The sequence below is a fragment of the Triticum urartu genome, chromosome 3A (genome assembly GCF_056163025.1).
Source record: "Triticum urartu cultivar PI428250 chromosome 3A, HENAU_Tu73, whole genome shotgun sequence".
Classification (NCBI taxonomy): Eukaryota; Viridiplantae; Streptophyta; class Magnoliopsida; order Poales; family Poaceae; genus Triticum; species Triticum urartu.
Genome location: NC_141875.1, coordinates 163,677,127 through 163,693,942, shown reverse-complemented (window position 1 = coordinate 163,693,942; position 16,816 = coordinate 163,677,127). Strand labels below are relative to the sequence as shown.

Below are 16,816 nucleotides of genomic sequence, written 5' to 3'. Positions count from 1 at the left end.
TGGCCATTTGCTCAGTACTGAAGAAATCCACAGAGAAGGTAAAAAAAATCTTCTATTAACAGTAGTAATAACTAAGGCCTCCTTTGGTTTGAAGGAATCTTGTAAGATTTCTAGAGGATAGGATTTTTGTAGGAAAAATTCCTATGGAGCCCTTTGGTTTGTAGGAATGGATTCCTATTTCTATATAGGATAGGAATCAATCCTTCACATTTTAAAGGAAAAAAACATTAGCCTAGACTCAATGGAAAAAAATCCTATCCTATGAATCAAGTGACATCAACCTATAGGAAGTGAGATGCATGCCACCTCACTTGCTATGATTTTCCTATTCCTATGATATTCCTACCCTATGAACCAAAAGAGGCCTAAAACTAAATGAGAGAAGTGCATATTTCAACCCTCAATTTTTGCCCTAATCTAATTTACAACCCCGAACTCCAATACCATCTAAATTACAACCCCCAGCTCTCAAAACCGGCCAGGATTCAACCCTCCCCTCTCTGTTGACCGGTTTTGACTAGTCAACAGGTCCAGTCAGCATGCCACATCAGCAAAAAATGCAAAATTTCCAAGGAAACAACCTGTAAAATCGAAGGAAATCCAGGAAAAGAAATAAGAAATCCAATTTCCGAAAAACATGGAAAATAAAAAAAACGAATTTCCAAAAAAATCCAGAAAAAAACCCAAAAACTCAAATTCCAGGAAAAAAAATCATTTTTATTTTCCCTAGCTTTTTTTGCGAACAATTTTTTCGAAATTTTGCCTTTTTATATTTTTTTTTCCGATCTTATAGATTTTTATTTACATTTTCTTGAAATTTTGAAAAAAATTCTGACGTGGCATGCTGATTGGACCCGTTAACTAGTCAAAACTGGTCACCCCAGGTCAAAACCGGTCAACAGGGAGGGGAGGGTTGAATCCTGACCGGTTTTGAGACTTGAGGGTTGTAATTTAGACGGTATTAAAGTTCAGGGTTGTAAAATAGAATAGGGCAAGAGTTCAGAGTTGAAATATGCACTTCTCTCAAACTAAATTTATATTGATGCTACTAATAATTCAGACACCAATTACATGCCCCATTGGTGACGTTCGATTTCAGTGAACAATCACACCTAGAGTAGAGTATAGTAGAAACAGCTGAGCTACACTCTGATTCTGAATCTCTGTCAACACTAGCAGCTGGGCGACACTGGATTCTGAATCTCTGTCTCATGGGTCGTTGGTTCAGTTGCTCCACAGAAAGTAAGGTCCCATGGCCGGCGTCCAGTTGGCGCATCCAGACGGCATCGGCCCTGGCTCCATGGCTCCTCTGGTCGCCACCCCGCAGTACGAGAAGCACGTCGCGGAGGAGCCACCGCAGGGGCTGATTATGTGAGGCTGCGGCGGCTGCTGCTGCTTCTGCTGGATCGGCGCCTGCGCCGGCACCGGCGCAAATGTGCCACTGCAAGGGCCTGTGCGAGGCGGCTGCTGCTGGATCGGTGGCGGCGCCAGCGCCGGTGAGCCACCGCAAGGGCTTGCGCCAGGCTGCTGCTTCTGCTGGATCGGCGGCGGCGGCGCCAGCGAGCCGGTGATGGTGATCTTGACCCCGCGCCGCATGATCTCAGCAAGCAGCCGCGCCGTGTTGAGCGCATCGTCCAGCCCACAGTGCAGGCGGCCCTCCCAGTCCAGCCCCGCCGCCCGGACCGCCTCCTGCAGGTTGACCCGCCCTCCGCCGCCGAGCGCCGCCTGGAAGGGGACCCTCAGATTGATCCACTGACCGAAGTAGGAGGGCTTCTCGATGCCCTTGAAGCGGCACTCGAACTCGAGCATGGTGCGGCAATCCCAGTCTCCCCAGGTCACCACGGCCAAGCGGACGCCTCTCTTGTTCCCTGCTCCCGCCGTCGCCGCCTTCAGCCAAGAATCGTGCAGCCAGAGCGCGTCGCCGAGTTCCACGCCGCCGTCGACGTCCTCCTGCCGGATGCCGGTGAGCTCCCTGCAAAATTCGGTCAGCACAGGGTGATGTTTGGGACGAACGTACCTGCGAAACGCGGACTCGATGCGGCCGGTGGCGCCGTCGACGAGCACCGCGGGGAACTCGATGATTTCCTGCGGGAAGATCCGCCCGTCTTTCACGCACGTCGCCTCGAAGTCGACCACCACGAAGAAATCGAAATCTTGCTCCAGACCCTGCCCGCGCGCCGCCATGTTCGCCCAAGTGCGCGCAAGCTCGAGATCGAGAGTCGAGATCGGGGAAAGTTCAGATCGAAAACTGGGTTTTTTTTTTTTTTTTGCGTACTCGAAAACTAGGGTTGCGAACCCGCCGGCGCGTCGTCCCCTTTAAATACGGTACTTTTCGGAACGGTTGGCGCGATTTTTTCTTTTTTGACGTGGTTGGCGCGATTTTTTTTTCTGTAATCAACAAATCAAAGGCTGTGATTTCCTAAAAAAGAAAAGGCTGTGATTGGCGGGAAAAAAAACAATGGCTGTGATAGAAGACTCGTTTCATTCTTCTACACCTTCACGTGTTTAGTTTCTTTTTGGAGGGGGAAAGAAACTCATCCACCAAATTACATCTTGTGTAGATGTGCACGGTCACACACATCGTATACAATTCGTTAAATAGACCATCTACAGTCGGAACTCTCAAACCCGCGCGTACACCCAGACGGGCTGCCTGGTCAGTGTTTGGACGAAAACAAGACACCCAATCGGGCTCCTCATAGGCGACCCAAACGCTTCGACTAGCCGACACTCCCCATATTCAGCCCATATGTCGGGTGGATACGGGGACTCCCGCCACGTCGGATCCAGACAACTCTTGCCCACCCAATCCCACATAAATTGGACCCTATCCGCACTTTGGACGAAACACTAGCCGCATCCACTCAACTCCACCCCACTTCCATCCCACGGTACCAAGCTCTCTGGCGACCTCCGGCGTTCTCCCACATGGCGACCACTAGATCCGACTCCAATATGTCCAGATCTGAGGACTGGGAGCCCATCCCTTGCAGCCCCGAGGAGCAGATGGTCGTCCGCGCTGCTCTTCGATGCTCCCAAGAGGAGCGCGCCCTTCCGCGATCTTCCGCGAGCCGGCGGGCATCCATTGCCCAAATGGCTCTCGGATCCAGGGCCAGTGGATCCCGACGCGTGACCGAGGCCTCGCTAGATGCGGTAGGCACCGCATGCCGCAAACCCGCTGTTGCGCCGAAACCATTTAGGTGGAACGTCATCGTCGCGGCGTCGGGCGCCAAAACGAAGGCCATATGCGCCTCCATGAGTCGGCGCCAATCCAAAAAGGAGGCCCGGCAAGCCCGTCGCGCGAGGCGGCGGGCGCAGCTTCAAACAGAGATGACTTCAGGAGCCCTCGCGTCGAAGGCTGCAGCAGCAGCCCGCAAAGTAGCGTCGAAGGAATCCCTTCGTGCCCACATAGGTGAGAAGCAGCGAGGGCGGTGAAGGACGTGGCAAAAGAACAAAGTCGGGCGGTCCGTGCCTGGCCGGACTACCCTCCAAGGAGGAGAAGACCGAGGATGGCGACGGATTGGACCGCTCCGGCGGTGAGCAAACCCGCCTCGATCTGTTATGCGTCTTCGACCGCTATGGAAAGGGCAAAGGCAAGGGTAGGGGGGGAATGGATGAACTTCTCCATTTGTCGCTCCGTTCGAAGTTATTAGAGCATGTCAATTTTTGGTAGTCCAATGACATGTGTTTAGATACGTATGATACGTTGCACGAGAACAATATAGGATTATAGGATTAGGTTTGATGTATCCAATTGTGGAGAACAAAACTTCGTGTGCTATCAGGCTACTGTCCATGGACGCGTCCATGTATGTCCGCGGGCGTTTGGGGATCAAAATTTGGTGCTTTCGATTGTAGATGCTCTAAGTAGGCCAGTCGCCCGTCCTTTCCCCTAAATATGTACCGTAGGCCCTAATCATGCGTAACTCGCACATGTGGCATTGAAGGAAATAAATACTCCAGCTGGAAATTTCTCTTGTTTATTCTGAAAAATGAGCGATGCAATACAAGCAACAGGTACTGAACATGCTGGATGGACAAGAAGTCTCTGTTAGCAGCTGGATTTTGGGCACCAATAATTCTATCAGAGCAGCAAACCAGATTCAAAATAGCTCAGGTTTATGTCGCTGAAAATACGGTGGAACTTATATCTATTTTCCTCCGGAATTTATTTTTTTCACAACAGGGGACAATGAACCAAGCAAGCCTCAAAATGCTCAAAACCCAAGAGGAACTGAAAGTGAATAGAAGGAACTAACTTCCAAAACTGTTCAATTTCTGGACAACAAAAGTGTCATATTACAACGGCTTCGGTTTTTAACTGTACCCCCAGGACTTCCAGCACCACGTGCTAAATATGTACAGCATCGACAACACGCGCATCTTGCAGCGGCTACACATATTCGTACAAGAAAAAAATTGGTGCTTCAGTCGAACACGGTAAAGCTGCTAATGCTATCTAGCAACACAACTAGCTTAACAACATGTAAAAACTGACCTCCTGGAACAACTTGTACATACCCATTGAAAAAGAAAAAGGTTAAAAATGCTGATCTGGGCATCAACCGGAGCTTCCACAAGAACTACCAATGTGGGCCGCAACGTCGGTAACCAAGAGCCTGATGACATGGGTACCAGAATGCCGGGAGATTTCTATACATTCTTCCAAGTCCGCATTGCACGCCAACTTCACCCACTCGTGATCATCATCAAGGTACTTGATATCAAACATGCCAGCATCCATCCTCAGCCTTTTGGCAACCTCATCTTTCAATGCCATAACGCTGCTAGAACATGGGAAACGGAACCTTACAATGTCTTCCTTAAAGCTCGCCTTTATCGTCACAGTCCCGGAATTTCGCATTGGCCCAAAATTGCTGGGAGGGGCTAGCATTGGTTGGCCAATTGCTGAACCAAAGAGATTCTTCAAATCCTTGGAACTACCAGAATCCTCTATGAGCATCCTGGAAAGTGGTAGCTCTGGTTCTTGGAAAGGTTCTTTTGTGAACCCTTCTGGATTCAGTTGTGGTTCTTGTGGTTCCAAGAACATTGAAGCAATAGGCTGGCAAACAAACGTCTGGTTTGCGGGACTTCCCTGACATGAGCCCTCCGAAGTACGTGAATTTATGCTGCCTTCTCCTGATGAGCTTCTCGAGAGAGAAGCTTTGTCTGCTTCAAGTTGAACATTGTTTCCAGTGTCTGCAAATCCTTGCTGGGACATGAGTGCACCAAAGTGGCTACCATTTTCTTGTGGCTTCTGTAAAGATGAATCTCTGTCACCATCAACAGCACGATTTGAATGTTCTGCTTTACTTTCACTTGCTTTCTCTTTATTGAAAGAATCTGATGAAGGACCAACAGGAATAGTAGGGAGAGGGCCTGTGATAGATGTCAGGTTAAATGCCGCGTCTGATCCTTGAACAGACTCAATTACTTGCTTTAACTTCGAGAGAGACCGGTTGACCTTGTTAATTTTTCGGGATGGCCAACGAGAAATCCCATGTTGCCTGCAGATGCGCTTCATGGTTGTGGGGCACACTGTCAAACCGGAAATATAATTAGCTAATGCCAACATCCAACAGTAGAACCCCGACAATGTTATTACCATTGCAAGATTAAACGTTCAATGCATCTACTCTCTTTTAGATTCAGAAGAAGCAAACGGGTCAAAGGAAAAAGGATTTTAAAATAAAGGAAGCCAGCTTACAAAATACACGATCATGATTCATGCACAAGCCCAGACTTAGTTTCCTTCTGAAGGTTACGACAAGCAAATTAGACCGCTGGTGGTATCTGGTGAAGGTGGGTACATATTTTCATGGCTAACAATTGGAGGTGGGCCATTGTCCTACAGCTGGTTGGCGGCACAAAGGAGATAAGCTCATGTTATCTATCACCATAATAATCAGTGATCTTTAGGTTTGCTTCCCTATTTGTCAGTTATTAAAGGTGTAGTAATCAATCATTAGAGGATAAGAAATGAGAAATAAATCTATTCCTTCCCCGGGGTCATCTCTGTCATCTAAGATCTAATCTCTTCCCTAACCAAGCCGACTCCACCTGGACATCCTCCCGGGGGTGTTTAGCCCGTTCTGTGCCTTGCTACACAGCATATAAGAAAGGTAAATTCCTCTTTGTTTCCACTTAAACAAAAGATTGACATATCGCTAGGATGACAGTTCTTGTGATGTTCTAAGTCTGGTGTCAGATTTTTTTTATATTATTTATAGTCTGCCTGTGCCTTAATCATGCCATGTTGTGTTGTGTTTGTCTTGCCTCGGTGTTGGGCTTGTTGAGCTGTGCCCACAGCTGAACCTGGGTTTCGTGTGTGTCTGTGCGCGTCGGACTGGTTGCGGTGGCTTTGTGTGCGTGTGTGTTTGTATGGTTGGAACCTTGGTACTTTGTGCTCGGCGGTTGCTTTATTTATAAAGCGGGGCGAAAGCCTTTTTCGGTAATCATGTCAAACAAAACATCCTCAATCTTGACTAAATTGACTTACTGGCGAACTTCAGGGCTTTCGATAAATATCATTGGTGCACTGTGTATATTGTATAGCTGCCCACCCATACAAATCCATAGTACACATTTACTAGTGTGAGCTTGCCTACAAAATCTACTAGTCTGTGAATAAGACAATGCATCGATTGATCCCTACTCAATATGTATGTGAATGAATGCACCCTGAACAACATTATGTAAATGGTTCAAGTTAACCTAAACTGAAGAAAGGAACATAGATCTAGTTTTAATCTCAAAAAACAATCAACAGTTCATCATCCTTTCCTTCCCAAGTTCTGCTATTCGACACAAAGTGATATGAGTATCAATTAGCTACAAAAAGCATCAGCCTCTAAAAAGAATGACAATATGACATGCTATGCTTCACATGAAAAAACTATTTGTTGCCAAAAAAAATTGCACCCTACCATGTCTAAATGCTAAACTGGAGGATCTCTGTCTTCTAATCGATTCCAAAACCCAAAACCCTTTCACTGAGTCTACGTTCTGCAATTTTAGAATTCAACAGGAACAAGTGGCACATCTATGGTGTCATGACAACAAGAAAAATGGAACTAAAACCCCAAATGCTAACTACACTGAGATGATATTTTCTGAATAATAGAATAATAAAAGAAAACATGGATGCAACATATAAGCTCACTGCATGCTGCAACATTTTGTTGCCATTTAAGCCCTACAAGAAACAAACATAAACCAGATTACCAATTGGATAATTCATTTGACATCCATGCTCAAGAGGACTAGATTGTCAAATTGAACAAAAGTCAAGTTCAAGTGGGGCGATCTTAGCAATCAGAAAGAGTAAGACTCAAAAAGCCAAGGATTTGTTTACTTAAAAGGCTAAATATTAGAAGCGTACCACCGAGGCTTTTTGCTGCATTTTTCAGACTTCCAGAAAAATATTGCTGAAGAACTTCTAAGCTGATTGTTTTTTCAGCTTTCCCCCGTCTCCTTTCAGGGGGTTTGCCATTTTTGTGAAGCAATGAAGAATCAGAAGCCGCGCTACCATTTGGCCTGGAGACAGATACGCCATTGTTCTGAGAGTTATCATCAGCCAATAAATGTCCCTCTGATACTTTACTATTCGCTTTATCGAACTCATGGGCTCCTCCATGTGTATCACCTTCGGGTGATTCACGAAAACCTTCAGGGTTCTCAAAATGCACATTTGTCTTGAAATCTTCACTTTCAATCATTATGACATTACTAAGTTGAAGAGAAGCTTCATTGGATTCTCCGTTACCAGCTACCTTTAGGTTACGGAGACACTGATGGATCAGACCTAATATAGACTCCAACAAGGCATTTTGATCATCTTCCTCTTTACAACTGGGTGGCAGGAAAAACTCTAGCATATAATAATCATCGCCAGTATAAGGACTTTGTAAACATATAGCAAAGCAGCCAGCCAATCCAAACATACGAGCATAGTGCACAAGGGGGTACTCCAGCTTACAAAACTGACTGATATCTTTTGAAAAGCAAGGTCTGTGATAGATAAACGCCTTGCCAGAAACTCCCTGCCCCTTCTGTAGATGATGTTCTACACAGGCATCTCGGAATCCCCACATATGAGCATCAATCACATGAAATGCCACATCACTGGTTGACATGCAGACTTCCCCCATGCAACTTCCATCAAAGCTCAAGCAACTTTTCTTAACACCACCACCATGCGCCAACACACTTCGATATTTGCAAGGAACCCATGTTTGTGCTAATGGAAGCTTGTGCTCTTCACATACAACTGTCAGGATCTCCAGTATCTCCACCAGGGCAGATTGACGGCCTTCATTGCAAATCTGAGTACGAAACACAGAAACACATAAATCACCCCCCATAGTAAAAACAGGAAAAATTAATTGTTCCTATTGATTGGATGCTAACCTGGACGTTTGGATGCTCCAATATCTCAGTGCTTTTAAGATTTACTGCCTGCATATAGCACAAATAATATTACTAAGAATATAATTATATAATGTCCAGCAATGTCCCCTGAAAGCTCATGTGACATAAAAGAAACACAATCAACAGAAAACACTAACCTCAAGAGCTTTGCAGACTTTATCAACCTCATCAGCATAGTTTATCTTCTTCGATGTCATTATAAGCTCAACGACAGCAATACATGATTGAACAGAAGGATCAAAAACAGGCAAGGCAACGGTACCATGAACATTGTAACTGATGGCATGGTTAAGCCGTGGGTACTCAGTGCTGCTATAATACTGCACATTTGGTGTCCACTCGGGCACTTTTTGCTTGTAGACGCGTCCAGGTAACCCAAGCTCCCCAGCATTATCTCCATCTACTGAGAACATGTACATCATGGATACAGCTCTGTACTGAAGCAGCCCAATGCTCTGGTGGTCAAGTACAAAGGGTTGTCCTGATGTAGTAAGCACATAGCGATCGCCACTCTTAACCGGCGCCCAAACCTGGACCAACAGGTGTTGATCTGTTGACTCCTTGAAGTACCTGAGAGCATGAGTCAGCTTCTCCTTGAACAAGCATGAGCTGTTTGTGCTATCGTCATGCAGAGCTAGGTTAAATTGCCATTTGTTGTTAAGACGTTCGGTCTTCTTAATTGGCGTGTCCGAATTCCCTAGTTAGCAGAATAGAATGCAGTATTGTAAGGGAAATACAACCAAGAACATAAATAAGAAAGGAATGCCACTACTACTTAAATTAGCAATACAGTTCCCTATGAATCATCCATGCAGTCTAACACATTGCGCTCATGTAAATATGTGACAAGCGATACCTACTTCATGAACGGAAAATATGTTTCCGAGAGCCATAAAGTTTGTTAACTGCAATTCATCGATGCTTACAGTAAAGTGAACAAATCAACAGTACCACACACACAATCATCAAGCCAAGAGCATTTCCTGAAACACCAACCAACGAAGTGGAGAAGTCCTAGTTTATTTAACACATAAGCAAAGTACATCTCATTGTCTCCCTTGTAAATACTAATAATGTAATGAGACAAAGTAAGGCCTTATCCAACAGCTTCAACTTTGAATACAATCTAGTATGTACTATCAGTGGCGTCATACCCCACCACTAATGTATATCTAGTACTAAATACACGAGATCGCTTTAGAGGCATCATACCACCACCAATAGCAAAAGGCAGTATACAGCACTGGGTAAAGTAAAATGACTCAGGCAACAATAGCACAAGAAAATGACACCCTTTCTTCTTTTTTTGAACATAAAAATGACACCCTTTCTGTATGCATATATATAGTAATACAGTAATTGGCGAGTACCCCCGTCTCCTAGTGGAATCCAATATGCTACCAACCAATATTTTCCAATCATTTGCATAAGAAAGCACGCACGCATTACCCCCACGTAGTCAGACTCAGACGGAAAGCCGGGCTTGTTCAGACTAATTAAACACGGCAAGCCTATCACTGCAACAAAGCTAATAAAGCTTTACTACAACATTTTATCCGTCTTGTTGGATTAGCAGGCAGAAATATTCTCCTCGAGAGATTTATGAGCCGAATCATATGCAACCGAGAAACGTGCCAAAAGGAGCCCCCCAAAAAAGTCAAGCGCAAAGCTGGGAAACTTCGCCGATCGTACAGAGAAGATAAGGTTAGCGTGCTAGCGACTAGAATAACAGCAAGATTCCAGCTGCCCCTCTGTTCCAGCTTTGGAGCGGAAAGATTCCATCGACAAGCCAAAGCAGAGACAGGAACAAAATCACGATGTAAGCATCCCGTACGATCCAGGAAGCAGTAAACGAAGCAAGGATTGGTTCCAAGTGAAGTATGATAACGCTTACCGGAACGTGCTCGCTGGGTCTCCTCTGCGACGGCGGTGGTGTTGTCTGGCGCCGCGGCGGGCGCAGGGCCCACCTCGATCGGCATCATCTGGCGGTCCTCGAAGAGCCAGAGCGGAGACGGCGGCGTGAGCCAGGAGGAGGAGGCGACGGGCAGCGGGTGGAGCGGCGGGGAGGAGGAGACGGAGGAGAAGAAGAGGGACGTGGTGAGCGAGTCGAACGGCCACAGGTCGCCCCCGCCGTCTGCGTGGGAGACGGAGGAAGGGTCGATGTCCATGCTGCACGGCGCTCGGCGTCACCAACCCGCGGTCAGGATGCTGCTGGTGCTGCAGTGCGTCGTCGGCGGCGGCGGGTGAGGAGGCGGCGACGGGACGGGGAGAGGAGTAGGGGAGGCAGCGGGAGCTGGGGTGCCATATGTGGGGGAGGGAGGGGGATCAAATGTGGCTGGTGGGAGATGTGGCGGGTAGTGGACCAGAATAATATTAAGATAATGGGGGCGGACAAGTGGGACGGGGATCTGCTGCGGCGTCCCGCTGCCGGCGGGCCCCGCCCCCCGCTCGCTTGCTACTGGGTGGAATCGCACACGCATGTCCGGAGGTGGCGATGCTATTCGTTCTATATTTGCTAGGGGGCTCCCGGAATCTGCCACCACAAGTGGACGAGGGGGGTGGGGGTGGGGGTCCACTGGTGTCTATGATACTAGCGATGTGTTTTTGTCTATGATTTGGAGCTGATTGATGATGTTCACTGAATAAAACTATTGACTATACCGTGTTTTAGTTAGAGAAAGTATTTTTTTTCAACAATGTATAGGGATAGGCGGTCGACCGTGGAGGAACTCTCTCGCGGTCGACTCCAACAGTTATGCAAGTGACGTCGGCAACTAAATTACCAGTGGTACTCGCCACAGCTCCACCCATCCTAGGGTCATTGGCACCACAGCATCGCCCTCCGACCATGTCCATCTATTCATCTTCCCGCCACTCTCGGTATGAGGCACTCTGCCAAATGTGACCATCGAAGTCTACCACTGCCCCGACTATCCCTCTAAATTCGGAGGGGAGTAGATCGACTGTCCCACCCGCATGCCGCATGTCCCACCCCTAAGTTTCTTCCCTAATTTTCTTGGTGTTGCTGCCTTTCAACTCGGTCCTGTCTCACTATCGTTGTTGCCGCCACGGCTCAGTCCAAACTATAACCATTGTCGGCTCCTCCTTGGTCATCAATGTCATGGGTCATGATCTCCCTCGCTCTGCTGCTTCATCTCTCTCTGGTGGTCGGCCACAAACATATGGAAGAGGAGAAAGCAAGCAGATGCAGTGGCAGAGCTTGGGCTGATATTACGGGGGAAGGGGGCAAGAAATGTGACCTGAGCTGTTTTTTTTCTATGCAAATAGGCCTAATACTAAGGGTGGTGTGGTTTTCAATATATATGGTGCATAGTTTGTATGAGAAGTATAGTGCACATGGTGTGTGTTTTAGAAAATGTACATGATCTTTATCATTGCATCTTTTTGGGTAATTATGCAGGTTGTTAGCTGAGGTGATTAATTGCTAAACTAGGATTGTAGTTAAGCATTTTATATGTGTGGAGAAACTTATGTGTGGATGGCATATGCCGCGTCGAGTATAAATGATGTTATTATTTTCTCGTTGTACAAGTTGAATCTTGCAAGCTTTGATGTTGTCAAAGCTCCATTTTTATGGGAGACAACTAAAGAAAATAATGTGCAATACGTGTGCTATATGTATGGTGGTCACAGTTATTAAACAACTCTTGTGATTCTTTCAATGGGAAAGCAGCGGGTTCCTTATTATCATATAAGTTGATGCATCCAACTAGTTGGTTTGCCGATATTTCTTTAAACCAATGCTATATGATGAAACTAAAACCATTGACCTAGTTGCATATGAGTGGAGTGTATCTGTGCAATATCTTTCCAGGTGAAAAAAGTATAATGAATCTATTCGGTTGCACAATGCACACAATGCTCGGTAAAATAAGGGAACATATATAATATTGTTCTTGTAAGAGCTTTGACATTGTGAAAGTAGCATTCTCAGGTAATCAAAGAGCCGATATTATGTAAGTACTAGTGGTTGGGACCCATCATTGCGGGCCGCTTGAGAGAAAGCTATACGCACCTCACCATCATGTCAAAAAATTTAAAAAATATTCTCGCGTCATGTTGACATCACAACAATCTTAAAAGGAAAAAGAAAAAACCTAAAAAAAAACTTCTCTCAAAAACAATCTCCCTATCATTTTTTTTAAAAAAACCTAGAAAAACTTCTCTCAAAAACAGATGGTCTACGTACCTCTACGGGTGGTTTGCGTACGAGATAAACAAACAGTTCACGGTCTCCATTCCCTCTGAACATTAAAAAAACGGAGCCGCGATACAAAATGCATTTGGAGGTACGGTGCGTATGCTTTTCACGAAGACTTTATGCAAAATCGATGACGTGATACTAGCTGCCACACATGCTGCAGAATGCTCTTAAATAGTCCAAACCACCGCAGCGCACATGAAAAAACCGCAGGCACTCGCTAGAGGAGAGGACGACGTCACTGGGAGCACCCAGATTATAGCAGACCACAGTTGAGCGAGCAGCAGTGCATCTCGCTCGCATCTCACCTACGCCGGATGCGACCGCCCCCGCGTTGGCGAAACCAAAAGAGAAAGAGAGATGGCAGAGCTTCGCTGGGTCGAGGCAGAAGCAAAATAAAATTAGTAATAAAATACGGCGCCCACTGTCTGAAAGAAAAATACATGGCGCCCATTGTGTTGTGCTGTGTGGGTGCACTCCGCCGTGGCCCGTGTGGCAATAATCGCCGGGCCCGAGGCCGCCAACGTGCCCCCCTCGATCGGCACGTGCCGCACGTCGCCCGCCGCTGCTCGGGCGCGCGCGCGCCCTGTGGATCGGGATCGTGATCCTGGTCTGCCCCCGCCCTCCGGCGACGCGCACGCCGCGCGGCCGCGTCGCAGCGCGCCCGGCGCGGCGTGGCCCCCGCCCCCGGCGCTGCTTGACCAGCGAGCTCGACCGATCGGTCCATCGATTGATCGCCGTGGTTATTCTATTGCCGTACCTGATCGCAACAAGCGCGAAGTTAGAACCGGGGGTATTATTTTATGCGTCGCCACTTGCGAGTTGCGCTGCGCTGTGGATTAAATTTGATCGATGGAGCCAATGGCGCACTGGCGGTGCACATGTGGACAGTGCACCGGGCTCGACCGGGACCACACGGGGTAACTGTTCTGGGTTCATGCCACGCTGGCTTGCATATTGCATCCATGGGAGGATCCGAGGTGGTGGTCGGCAGGATGCATGCCGTGCCAGGATCGATGCGCTACCACCATTCGATCATCGTTTTAATCAGCCCGTGGAGTGATCTGAACAGTCTTATATTATAAGTACTCCCTCCCTTTTTATTTACTTTGCATATTAGAGTTGACTGAAGTCAAACTTTTTAAAGTTTGACCAAGTTTATAGACAAGAATATAAATATTTACCATAACAAATCTATATGATGTGGAAGTACATTTGATAATGAATCTAATGATGTTGATTTGTTATTGTATATGTTAATATTTTTGTCTATAAACTTTGTTAAAGTTTACAAAGTTTGACTTTGACCAAAGCTAATACGCGAAGTAAATAAAAACGGAGGGAGTACTATTATAGCATCCACAGCCAGACCCCTCAAACTATCTCTCGTATCGGTCAGTGACCGGACAAAAGAGAGAAAGAAAAAAAATGACCCAACCAGACCTCTTATAACTTCCTTATATGTCTGTGCTGTCCGTGAACCCTCGTATCCATCTCAAATATGGCGAGGATACGAGGGCTCGTAGACACGCCCGGGCGCGCTCGGTCAATCCGTCACATAGAACACGGCCCCATCATGGACTACCTTTTTCTCTTTCTTTATTTATTCTTTTTTCTTTCTTTCTCCTCATCTTCACCAATTACGTGCAAGTGACAGGACATATGAGAAAGAAAATAAGGATTGTGGTTGCGCGGATGAACAAATATGGGCTCAAAACAAACACGGACGTTTAAGGGGTTGAATTAGAAGTACGTGGTTGAAGATACTCTTAGTTTACGGAGGGGGGAAAGTGAGTTTTACTCTCCGCCTCTAGGGTCACTCTCGTGAACGACTCCAGAGGCCCAACCCTAGATCGAGCGAGCGGCGGATCTTCTCTCTCCCCAGGTTGGCGCCGGTGGTGGCGAGCGAGGGCGGCATGCCTCGACGGCTCCCCTTCGCGCATAGGTGGGTTGTTCCATGGGCGGTGCGGGCAACGGTGCAGCATCGCTGGCGCACGACGGGGGGCGCGGAGGAGGGGCAGACCTGGCGAAGACGGGCAGTGGTGTGGTGCTGGCGGATGGGCTTTGGGAGCATGCTAGAGGCGTTGGCGCGGGCTACATGCCAGGTTGGTGGCGGCGCTTCGATAGCTCGGCTAGGCGGGCTCCTGGCGAGCAGCAAGCGGGCGCCCACGTGTGGGTCGTGTGGTGAGCGATGGAGCTCTCCTGGTGCTGTCGGCGTGATGCCGTCCATGATGGGTCTGGTTAGATCTGGGCGTAATCGGGTCCGGTCTGGGGCCTAGGTACTGGGGTCGTCACAAGGTCGCCCCTTGGAGTGGGTGACGGCCGTCGCGGACGTTCCTGGCCCTTGCTGGATGTGTGGGGTGGTTGTTGTTTTTCGGCCAGGTCGGAGGTGTTGGTTGGGCTGCGCTCCTCTCGGCCGTGTGACCTTTAGGCGGTCTTCGGCTTGGCGGCAAGGTGTTGTGGTGGCGGCGGTGGGAGGCTACTTGGACGGTGCTAACCAATTTCCTCGAGGTGTGGTGAGGTGCGATGATCGGATGAAAATATGCATAACTTTTGCCGGGCCCGCGACGATGGCACCCGTGGTTGTCGTCCCCCTCCTTGGAGGCGTCATCGAGATGCACTCGCATTTGTTCCTTGCTCGTTTGGAGTCGGTGTTGTCTCCGGGCGAAAGCCTCGATTCAGTGTTGGATTGGCACGATGGCGGCTTCCTTGATGTAGATACGTCTTGGTCCCTCGTTACTCTCCTTGGGTGTTCGCCGTGGTCCTATATTGATCTCCGACGGTGCTTGGTACGCCCATCGAAGATGGTGTCTTCCTCGATTCTGAGCAAGTCCTGTCATCCACTTGCCACCTCCTCTAGTCATACAAGGGTGTATGGTGCGTCCACGAGCGAAGTCTAGATGAAGTTGGTGATCTTCGGAGATGCTCGACATTGGTCGTGATGCGGCATTGTTCTCAGTTATGCCGGACTCTTTACTTGTAGTTTTGTTTGGTCGTAGATAGCTGTCAGTGAACTTGCCCGGATGTGGTGTGGTGTTTTTGCTACGCTCGTTATTCACAGTGAATGGTAGAGTCTAAGAGAGAGGGATCTTGCCAGTTGGCCACGCCACGACATTGGATCCAGCGTCACGATTTTTTTTCCTCCCAAAGTTAAAAAAATCGGAGGATCCGATGGTCATGGTAGATTAGAAAAACAGTTTCACTTACTTAATCCTCTTAAAAAAGAGATAGTAGTACGAATGTCAAATGCCTAGACAAATACAATCGTAGGTCTCTGATATTTTGTATGTACTCGTACTACTCCAGAAAAGTGAATCGTCAAAGTGTCTCAACGGGGTGTACGGAACGCCGGGGACGGCTCTTGCGAGCACCCGTAGGATGCATGCGCACATGCTCGTGTGGCGCTGCGACGTGGCGAGCCGAACAGTGCCGGATTTTGTCGTACGCGCGCCTGCGTGCCCGTACCGTCTGAGACTTGTCCTTGACAATTCATTCCCTTTCCAGAACTTTTCCGGCCAATCAGACGTTCATCGGTGTGGCCAGAAGGAGCCCTCCGGTCCGGTGCACACCTTCCCGAATCTGCATGATTTGTGCCTACCCGATACATGGATATTCCCTTCTTTCTCTTGTTGATGACAAAATCTTTCGTCGAAAGAGAATGCTGCTACATAAAATCTCTGCGACAGGCACATGACGGGGAGCTGTGCTGTGCGCCAACAGTTCTTCTGCCCTCATTTATCCTCTCTTTCTTTTCTTTTTGTCCAGCCATGTTCGTCCTCATTTACCTAGGGCTATAGCTAGCCTAGCTGCTGCGTGCTGCCGACCGCGTGTGGTCGCGTGGATCCCTCGAAAACGACGGGGGATCGGCGATGCCCCGGCGGATTTCACAGTGCCGAGCGGTCTTGTTTGCGTCCCATATAGATTTGCTCCCTTTCCTGGGTGGATCCGCGGGCATCTTCAGTCGCTCTCAGCGCAGGACCGACGCCAACTAGCCCGCTGGGAACGCCGCAGCAAAACTCCCTCTTTCCCTCTCTCTTCTGTCTCTGCTCTCTGCCACGGCGGATGCAGGGGCAAACACACATGGTGGACACAGAATCGCATCCCGCAGACGAGACCGGAGCACCGGAGCACCGGGGACACGGACGTCGACGGCTACCCCGTGCT

General features: G+C 48.1%; 2 protein-coding genes across 2 annotated transcripts; both read right to left on the bottom strand.

Annotated features, from left to right (window-relative positions):
* Positions 1-1,018: 1,018 nt before the first annotated feature.
* Positions 1,019-2,303, bottom strand: LOC125543481 (uncharacterized). The gene has a single exon (XM_048706845.2). It carries the CDS (start codon positions 2,182-2,184, stop codon positions 1,225-1,227), a length of 960 nt encoding a protein of 319 aa, XP_048562802.2. The 5' UTR covers positions 2,185-2,303; the 3' UTR covers positions 1,019-1,224.
* Positions 2,304-4,241: 1,938 nt separating this feature from the next.
* LOC125543480 (protein NLP3) lies at positions 4,242-10,780 on the bottom strand. Its single transcript, XM_048706844.2, has 5 exons — positions 10,325-10,780; positions 8,568-9,127; positions 8,410-8,457; positions 7,382-8,324; positions 4,242-5,538 (listed from the first exon to the last, which is right to left on the bottom strand). Exons 1-5 carry the CDS (start codon positions 10,596-10,598, stop codon positions 4,562-4,564), a joined length of 2,802 nt encoding a protein of 933 aa, XP_048562801.1. The 5' UTR covers positions 10,599-10,780; the 3' UTR covers positions 4,242-4,561.
* Positions 10,781-16,816: the final 6,036 nt, after the last annotated feature.

Bases quoted from the DNA above. Each gene is read 5' to 3' on its own strand.
- LOC125543481 (XM_048706845.2), bottom strand. From the start codon at position 2,184: ATGGCGGCGCGCGGGCAGGGTCTGGAGCAAGATTTCGATTTCTTCGTG.
- LOC125543480 (XM_048706844.2), bottom strand. From the start codon at position 10,598: ATGGACATCGACCCTTCCTCCGTCTCCCACGCAGACGGCGGGGGCGAC. The intron at 8,458-8,567 runs GTTAGTGTTTTC...TGCTATATGCAG, and splicing joins AAGTCTGCAAAGCTCTTGAG to GCAGTAAATCTTAAAAGCAC. The intron at 8,325-8,409 runs GTTAGCATCCAA...TTTCGTACTCAG, and splicing joins TGGAGCATCCAAACGTCCAG to ATTTGCAATGAAGGCCGTCA.